At 38.7% G+C, this 9,759-nt stretch overlaps 2 protein-coding genes across 3 annotated transcripts in view; both read left to right on the forward strand.

Annotated features, from left to right (window-relative positions):
- The first annotated feature begins 208 nt into the window (after window positions 1-208).
- On the forward strand, window positions 209-4,098 carry LOC308386132 (uncharacterized protein). The gene is made up of 3 exons (XM_080865454.1): window positions 209-446; window positions 3,207-3,283; window positions 3,531-4,098. Exons 1-3 carry the CDS (start codon window positions 308-310, stop codon window positions 3,801-3,803), a joined length of 489 nt encoding a protein of 162 aa, XP_080721580.1. The 5' UTR covers window positions 209-307; the 3' UTR covers window positions 3,804-4,098.
- A 5,610-nt stretch (window positions 4,099-9,708) lies between these two features.
- wwp1 (WW domain containing E3 ubiquitin protein ligase 1) overlaps window positions 9,709-9,759 on the forward strand; it is a 28,000-nt gene continuing 27,949 nt past the window's right edge. For both annotated transcript variants that reach the window (XM_080864520.1, XM_080864519.1), the window contains exon 1: window positions 9,709-9,759. This exon is cut by the window's right edge and continues 129 nt beyond it. The gene's annotated coding sequence lies outside the window, so the exon portion shown is untranslated.

Raw genomic sequence — 9,759 nt, forward strand, 5'->3', positions numbered from 1 at the left:
TGTTTTTTCTATTTGCGTAAGAGCCGTTATCTTATTTATTTTTTTATATAAAGGCAGAACAAATCTATTTGTTTAAAGTGAATAAAGGGACTCCGTCGGTCACTGTGGTTTGAAGGCGCTGAGACAAAGTGGGGTGTGTACCATGCGTGTGTGAGCCTGCCTCCTTAATATATTAAAGTTGGAGAGGAGTGAGAAGCGGACACAGAGAACAGGCCAGCCAAGTAACAGGTTGGGTTTGAAGGCTTCAGCTGGCATCGCAACACAAGGAAGGCCTTTCCCGTCAGGGGTCCTGTGTGTCAAGAGGGAGATGAAGCTTAGAGTCGGGATGAAGCTGGCACTGCTGTGTCTGTGCATTGTGCAGCTGGCCTTCGGAAGTCGTCGAATCAATGACCGTGAAGCCGCTGCCCGCGGGGATGTGCCGCTGAGGAAGGCCTCTCATGGCACAGGTGAGTGTGTGGGATAACACTTTATAATTTACCACGAGGTCGCTGCTGGTTTACAAGCCAGCAGAAACAGCAGACTGTAATAATGGCTGGACCTCATTAAAGTAATAACCGATAACTTCGTTTTTGGCTATTATAAAAATAAAAAATAATAACACAAAATAAATAAAATGTATTTATTTAAAAAGAATTGCACAAGTCTGCTGTACAGGGTGAGGGACAAAAAGTATAGTAGGACTGACGTAATACCACCTTAAGTGGCCACCTTTATATCACACTGCTGTTGTGCGCTTAAACAGTCTCAGAGTAAAGCTGGGGGTGGTTTAAATGTGATTTGTCAGGATGAATTGATAAGAAAAAAAAAATGGCGTTGCTGAAATTAACCTGCAGTCTCACATAATGTGAGGATTAGTGTGAGTCCTGGGAGTGCTTAGAGGATATGGGACAGCTGCTGGGTTCATTTTGATGTCACATTTGTGACAAAAATGTGTTACAAATGGTGGTGAGACACCAAGTTTCATGAACAGAACAGAACATTTGTGTCTTTCTATCTTTTTGGCTGTGTTCATCCCTGAAGTCAAAACAGCCTTTAGTAAAGTAGAGGTGGGGAATAAATTTTCCCAGTGGCCCACGTGAGAAACCGGGGCCTTTATAAACTTATAAAGAGATAAAAAATGAATATTGAGCAAAACTGAGTTCAGCTGATTGATGTGGCCCTCAGATACCGGAAAGTTCTACTTGAGCACAGAAGTATGTGTACTTCGTTACCTCCCACCTCTGATGGTATTGCACAGTGAAACAAATAGTACTTTCATTTGATTCCCCATTGGGAAAATGAATTGCACATGCCTGCTTTAAAGGCTGTAAAAAGCACTCACTTTATATGTGTCTTGATCTCCGAGCCATTATCCTCTGTAAACGACACCTTGGTATATGAAATGGCTCTGAATACGCTATCCTACACACAGTGCGATCAAACCTTTACCCACCACCACTTCTGTGCTGTATTTCCACACACTCCAAAGCTGACTGTAAAAATTCAATTGTCTGCACATAGTTAAAGCAGCAAAGAGCATGACAAGCATATTTAGTAGCAGTGGGGACGTGTCACTTTCTGATATATCACTTAGGTCAGATTTACAAGTGTTTAAAGTTAGAGTATTTGAGTTCGCTATCTTTTTTATTGTGACTGATTTATGTGCGTTCAGATTTACTGCTGTGTAATTTTAGCAAAGTTAGACAAGTCTTACTGTTAACTGCAGAAGTGCGCTCTGCTAGGATTACAGTCGGGGATCAAAGCACCACCAAACGTTTTCCACTTAAAGAGTTTAAAGGGTGTTTAAAACGTCAGGCATCTCCCATGATTCATCAGCACAACATGAGCCGCAGAGGAGGAGGCCCACTCCTCGTAGCGCATAACGGTACAGCTGGCATCACCTATGAAAGCGTATATCAACATGACAACACTTTATGGGAGTCTTCAATAATAATAACAATAATATTAATCTTATTTGCACAATTTCCTGCTGATTGATCAAGTTTTAATATCAAGTGGTTAAAGCATTTTGTTTTTGGGGGGTTATACATTTTACATCCGTGTTATTATTCATGTTATTAAAACATAAATCAGGATTTCACATAAGAAGGGGAAGACACGCGGCAGTAAAAGCTCCGGGCACCTCTATCACCTGTCTAGAACTGACAGCTTGTGGGCGAATAAATCACCTTGTCAGTCTCAGCGTTTCCTGCTAAGCAGGGTGTGAGGTTGCTGCGGCTGCTTATCTATAGAGATCCACCAGTGTCTAGGCAAATCTTGTCTCATCTATTTGAGGAGTGATTTATTACTGCCATAAAATTATATGAGCTGCAAATTGAGAGTTGACCTGTCTCTATAGCAGTATACATTCATGCACTGTCATATACCCCTGATGTGAACCGTTTTACATTTTTTTCAGCAGTCTCAGATATGTGACCTCGGGCCTATGTCACTAAATGTTTTCAGTTACAGTTTTGGAGGAATTTATGGGCCTGCCTGCTCAGCTCTTGGGTATCCAGATATCTCGTGCGTGTGTGTCTAATTAAATAAATCGGAGATGATTTGCAGCTCTTTAGTGGGAAAAAGATTTAGACGTCTAACTTAGAGGATCACATTGAGGCCCTCTGGTGGCCAAAGAGGTGACAAATTACATGGATTAAAACAAATTTACAGAATATTTTTTATCTCATATGATATTAATAAAACCAGATTTATTTTCTATGTTGATATATTTTTTCCCGAGGTGCCCTAATCCTCATCTGTAGCTTTGCCGTTAATAAGTTATAGAACAGAACAGTAACTTTGCTGTGCCAGTGCTTCGTGACTTAAACAAATTATTATAAAAATGCACTTTGTGTGACATGAAACAAACTCTAGAAGTTGTACTTTCATTTATGTGCGTACATTTTGATTCTGTTGTATTATTTTACTCTTTTCTGAACAAAAAACTTGCCTTTTCCTGATTCAGAACTTTAAAAAATCAACAATTTAAAGAAACGTTTGTTGATCAGAGTTCATCATCAAGTCAGTTAAACTTTGGGGATATTGATGTGTTGAGTTAAGTAGCAGAGGGGCATTGTTCATCAGTTTTTGCTGATTTGGTGTTAAGGAAATTAACAACAGGTGCACTACAGGGGCAAAAATGAGACAACCCTCAAAACAGGAAAGTAAAGAGAAGGTTTGTTGATCTTCTTAAGTAAGAAAATAGTTTGATGTTGTTTCAACAGGGTCTACGAATGAAATCAGGGTGAGGCCTCTGTTTGCCAGGAGAGGACATTATGAACGACAGAGGATTCTTGTGCCAGTAAGTTCAAGATCTGTGCTGTTAATCTGTAAGTCTAACAAAACATATACATGTTCATGTTTTAGTCATACGTTATTTCAATCAATCCTTAAAATGGTCAAAAATGTTTAGCATTTACTGTGTGCTGTGGGTACCCACAGTCAAAGCTTTCAGTCTTTGGAGGCAGTATTACTATAAGGATCCAGAGGAGTCAGATGGCTTTTCTGATGCTCTCGCCATCTGTTTTGTTTTTCTCCCCACCTCACAGAAGCCCAGAGGCGGTCCTGCTGCTCAAAATGAGATTTGTCCTCCTGCTAAAGTGAGGCCAAATCCTGTGAAGATCAAATGCTCCCAGCTCGCTCAAAGCTGTTTGCCTCAGTCCGGTTGCTGTGACTCGTGTGCAACATGCCACTGCCGCTTCTTCAATGTCATCTGCTTCTGTCGCAAGACAAAATCGCAATCTGAGAAAAACAGACAAAAGGAAACACCCCATCACATCACATCAGAGACGAAAAGTCCAACACACGCTACAGGCCATTGATCCTGCTACAGTGGTATCACACCAACCACTTCAATAGTGATAAAATGACAGGCACATGTCACAGTGCCAGCATCTTGAGTCAGTAAACAGATTTACTACAGTCTACATGACTTTGATACCTCGTATGAAAGGCAGCTGCTTCAACAAATTATTCATCCTAAACATTTATGTTAATGTGAATTTCTACAAATAACCTATAATGCATATTATTTTGTTTGTAATATCAATTACATTGTTGTTGCATTTTACCTTTAAAAAACAGAGCCTGGTGAATGTATACATGTGTTATTGTTGGTGCCGGTTTTTTGGTAATATTAATACGACTATTACGTTCACAGAATTGCATGAGAAAGCTTTATCTCATTAAAGACTATTCATTTTTTAATCAAGTTTTCACAGTAATCGGTGAGTTATTTAACAACAAGGTTACAGCAGAAACTGAGAAAATGTTTTTACAACCATCTATTGTCCAGATGGTTGTGGAGAAAACCTAACATAGGACATGTAAGAAAGCTGTCCTTCAAAGTAAAACAGGAAGTAATCAAAGGAGACTCATACAGGTATGAATACTAACAGATTTTCAATCACAAAAAACTCTGAAAAAATAAAACAACACAAAAAATTAACTAATGCTCAAATATATTAACTAAGAATAAAAAACTAGAAAACTAAGCCTCACACAACGACACTGCTGTGATAGTTATCCTAAATTTGTGTCATATCCTGAATTTATCAATTTGCTTTCTCTACAATTTTTCATTTTTTATGTTTTTTATTTTTATTTTGCAGTCAGCCACGGCTTATACACCTAGAACAGGATTCAGTGATATGCATTCGGTTTAGGAATCCAGCAACCAGACCAGACAGACAGGCCGAAGTAGCTATTTAGCTACTATAGCTATTTATAGGCATATTAGAACAATGTTTGTAGCCCAGTTAAACAAATACTTCATCCCTGCTACAGAGGAGGGAGGAGCAGTTGGTAGCTTTCTGAAGCAGATGCACGGCCATGCAGTACTCTTCTTCCAAACCAGCCAACTGTATTGCCAACTGCCAATTAGGCAGTTTGTTTGCCATATTAGTGTCCTGCTGCTCAATGTACTCAAAGGAGAACCCGTCATTAGATCATTAACAGCAGGAAAAGCAAAAACATGAATGTTTCACACAATAAGAGCAGGAAAAACGATATTAACAGCAGCTTTCTGTAGGCATGTGGTCATTAGAATCAATAATTGCTCAGCAATTTCCCTTTCATGAAGGGAGATCACTGCATCATGGGGAGTTATGGGAGACAACTCCCCATGATGCAGTGCAACATGAGTTAGACTGTGTGGGTGAGTTGAAGGGACAGGAAGCAATTGCAGATAGGCAATATGTTTATAATATACAATTGCTATGGGTAACTATGCCTTTAGGAGCAAGGAGATAATATCTAACCCCAGAGCAGCTCAAGCTGATGGACGAGGCACAAAGTGATCAGTATTGGTTATTTACAGAATTCCTAGCTGGTCTCTTGATCAGCTGAATTTGATGAGCTGAAGTAACTTGTGGTCTTGTTCACAGACAGGCTGGAATAGCATCTGATGTAATCTCGCTGCTCTATTGGTCTGTTGTGATAAAGAAAGAGCTGAGCGTTAATGCAAAGCTGTCACATTACTAAACAATGCATTCCTACCCTCAACTATAGCCACAAACTACAGATACTACCAGAAAGAATATAATCTTGGATACAATGTACAGAAATGAACTTCCTCTGAAGGGTATCTCGTTCACGGTTAGAGAGAGGACAAAGATTTTGGTTAATTGTGAGGGGCTCAGAGCTGCTGTACCTCCACATTTCAAAGAGCCAGTTGATGTGGTTCAGATATCAGACCAGGATGTCTGGACTATCTATATACTATACACTGGAGCGATTATGTGTCTCCCTCGTGAAGAGGTGTAGATGGTGGCTAGGGGGAGGGTAGGGGTATCTGTGCTTAGATCCAGAGAAGTAACAGAGGATGAAGATGGATGGATGGATGGATGGATGGATGGATGGATGGATGGATGGATGGATGGATGGATGGATGGATGGATGGATGGATGGATGGATGATATCTGATATCCCTTCAAAAATCACATTCACATTATCAATAGAAACACAGATCCACTGCCATAAATGCCCATGCCATAAGTTCACCAGATGATATGAAAGTTAATGTGGTATGCTGCAGATCATGAGTTGTTTCCCTCTGTCTCTGTGCTTTGCTTCTCCTGCCATTCTGCTACAAGTTAAGCTGTTTTTCTTCTGTACAAATATTTTTTGTCCAAACTGTGCACTCATTTAGATGTTTTCTGACAAAGGTCAAACTGTCCTTCTTGAGTGTAACCAGGCGTTTGCACTTTGTGATAAATCCTATACATATCTCCAATCATGAAATTGCCTCTTGATTGTAGATCAAGTTTTCTTAGATTGCTTAGCTTACCCTGTCAAGTTCACATGGGTTCACCTTTTCTGGAACTGCATATTTTGTTGTCTGTTAAATACTAAGTGCAGTGGCATGCATCCAGGAACATTTCCATGTTCTGAGGAATTATTTATTTCATTATTTTTGTGGGCCCAGTATAACAATTTCCCAAACTATTACACGTGTGAAGTTTTTGTGCCTTTGTGGCACCGCTGTGCTCTTTTAGTGATAATGTGTGTAATGACAGTAGACTGACTAAATGCATTAAAAAATTTACATTAATCAAATTTTAAGAGTGTAAAACCTTTTTTAAAAGACTTCACTTTTTATTAACAGTTGTGTAAATGTATGATTCATTCAAGTTTTAAGACTGCAGTTGTTCTTGTCCATCCATCCATCCATCCATCTTCATCCGCTTTATCCGAGGCCGGGTCGCGGGGGCAGCAGCCTAAGCAGAGAGGCCCAGACCTCCCTTTCCCCAGCCACCTCCTCCAGCTTATCCGGGGGAACACCAAGGCGTTCCCAGGCCAGCCGAGAGATATAATCTCTCCAGCGTGTCCTGGGTCTGCCCCGGGGGCTCCTCCCGGTGGGACATGGCCGGAACACCTCACCCAGGAGGCGCCCAGGAGGCATCCTTGTCAGATGCCCGAACCAACTCAGCTGGCTCCTTTCGATGTTGTTGACTAAAAGTCATTTTTTAAATAGGTTAGACAGTGATTTTACTCACTGAGCCATTTGCGATATTTTTTTTATGTATTTCATTTAAACTGACATACCCACCTGCAAATAATTCATGCAAGGTTACAGAGTTTTCTGTGGCCTGATCTCTGGCCTCTAGCTCACCAACAAATGAGGGTCACAAATGTAGTAACCCTGGAAGGTTTTGGACCTGTCATTGTAATAAGTCTCCATTATTTTTTGCAGACTGAGATGAGCTGTTCGCTTGAGAGATGGATGTGTGATGATGACAGCTCTGATGATTCTCAGTCCATCATAACATCATTTATTCAGTTTAAATGTCATCCACACCAGGAGTCCAGCATGCACCATACCAGGACCACACAATTTAATAACAGTGTCATCAATTACATCTGCACTCTTCCTGGAATTACACCCATCTGCCTGCCACAGAACCACAGTTTTTATCTCAGGATTATTTGTTAGTTAGTCAATCATTTTAAGCTCAAAAGCATCCCCTTGACTCAAATGCTATTCTAAATTAGGAAATAGATAATTAGGATTTTTACTTCCATGTGCCTACTAACAAAAAACAGTACAGACTGAGGTTTATTATAATAGTTGATCAATAATACTGGGCGACCACCAACACAATATCATCTTTAATAATAATTCTGAAAACTGATAAAAGTTGTTTGGCAAAAAAAAACACACCCCTTCAGGTTCATGTCCTCCAAATACTTCCCTAAAAAAGAAATTGTAAAAACTTAAACATTGAGACGTATTTTTTAATTCAAACTTTTATTTTTAGCCAAATGAAGAATCTTTTTTCCAAAAGTAACTTCACCACTAATTTGGGTCCTGTATCTTTATTTTAATTCATGTCTACATTTTGGAGTTCAAGGCTTTCAAAACTTCCTTTTACCATAATTTTAAAGGCAGCCTTGCTTTAATTTGCTTTAAAATGTTAATATTGACTACATTATTTGACATTATTTGCGCAAATTAACAGTTGTAATCTTTGGTATAGACAAAAGGCAACAGATCTTAGGAGAAGACCTGTTATTAAGTGTATTAAGCAGGGTGCTGAGATCTGTCGTCGTTTTAGGTTTGGAGTCAATTCTGCATCATATCAAAAGGGGAATAGTCAATTTAAATCCCAAGAAAACTTTCACAAATCTTGTAACAAATGTTCTTAAGAAGAGTCTGAAAATTTGAAATCAGAGACTCCAAGACAAGTGCACATACCAACTAGTTAAACCCACAGAATACTTTTACAGCTACTCAAATTTCTGTTGGATAACAAAGCTTTTTAAAAGCCCAGTTTACCATCTGTATCTGTGGACTGTTCAAAGTGGGTAACTTCGATACACAAACATAACTGACAAAAGCTTTTATGATTCTTGTATGTGCATTTTGTGTTATCTACCCTGTGAGCTGTTGTTCCTGTATAATGACTGTAAGCTTTTCTGAATTTTATTTCATTTTATTGTATTTTATTTTTACTTTTTTGTGCTCCAAACATTTAGTAAAAAAGAGACCTCAATCCCACGAGACGTCCCATTCAACAACCATTACCTCTATGTAAAAGATTACCAGAAACTTTTGATTTTTCCAGACAATTTAATGTAATATTCATTACTATAAGATTTTTTAAATCATCAACCACACACATGAAAAAGAGCAGCAGATCCTCTGAAAACAACACCAGCAAGGGTCTGAAATGTGTCTGTATGTTTCTCTTTAATATGTGGAAAATAAAGTGTTAAATATAAGTCACTGCAGTATTTTTGTTTTGTTTTGTTTTTTACAAAATAAAGCTGGCTCCAAAATCTGGATGTACTCTGTATTTTAAAATGATAAAAAAATAAGCATCAGGACACACTGGCAGGAAGAACTAGGCACTGAGCATGTGTGGGGGAAATGTTTCTTCATTGAGGTTTTTAATTTGGAGTGCCCCTTTGCCCCTCTTAAAGCATTATTTGGGGTGGTAGACTCAAGCAGGTTATACATCATGAAGAAGCTCTATCCACAGTGTTTGCAGGAAAAATTCTGCTCCAGTCTAGGAAATCTGAGACAAACCCATTGTTTGATAAGTGGCTGAAAGAATTAGGAAATTTGCTACACCTGGGGAAAAATATGGAAAGTTAGATACAGTATATCAGACAAAATGAGTCTCTTTCAGAAAATCTAGAATCACAAGTTGAAATCAATCTCTAATGGTCTTACAGATCAACAACAAGGCAGGTAAGTAAAGTGAACACTAGTAACACATCAAATCATATATTTTTTCTTCTTTCTTCTAAATATTTGTATTTTCTAAACCTTTAAAACTACAAATATATTTTTAAAAAGTATCAGGTAATAAGAGGTTACATTACATCAACACATTCAGTTACCACAAATCGGCCTAGTTTTCTTTCCTAATGTATCGGTGCCCGCAAGATTTATCGGGGACCTGTGTAGGGACGCACACCCCCTACACTATTTCTCTGGTAAAATTGGTTAAGTAAACGGGACTTTCAGTCAACAATGCTTACAACGTTCAGTAACGTGAAACGTAAAAATAAAGAAATTTTGAGATTAAACAAAGAAAGAGTGTTTTAAAAGGAAAAACAAAAGTTTGGATTTTATTAATAAATTGGATAATGACGGACCGAATACTTTAGTTAAGGGTTTCCGTTTAGACTACATAAAAGTAATAAATGTGCAGTGTATAGCAGTAAGCCTGTTTCGTGTTCCGACTTATTACACAGCAGTATTACCCCTTTTCCACTAGTATCTACTGGGGTGGCGCGCCTGTCGCCCGTGTGTTTTGCTAGTCATAGGCT

Source organism: Rhamphochromis sp. 'chilingali' (assembly GCF_963969265.1).
Source record: "Rhamphochromis sp. 'chilingali' genome assembly, chromosome: 18".
In the NCBI taxonomy this organism is placed as follows: Eukaryota; Metazoa; Chordata; class Actinopteri; order Cichliformes; family Cichlidae; genus Rhamphochromis; species Rhamphochromis sp. 'chilingali'.

Coding starts and splice junctions, on each gene's coding strand:
- LOC308386132 (XM_080865454.1), top strand. CDS start 308: ATGAAGCTTAGAGTCGGGATGAAGCTGGCACTGCTGTGTCTGTGCATT. Junction 447..3,206: donor GAAGGCCTCTCATGGCACAG/GTGAGTGTGTGG, acceptor TTGTTTCAACAG/GGTCTACGAATGAAATCAGG. Junction 3,284..3,530: donor GACAGAGGATTCTTGTGCCA/GTAAGTTCAAGA, acceptor CCCACCTCACAG/AAGCCCAGAGGCGGTCCTGC.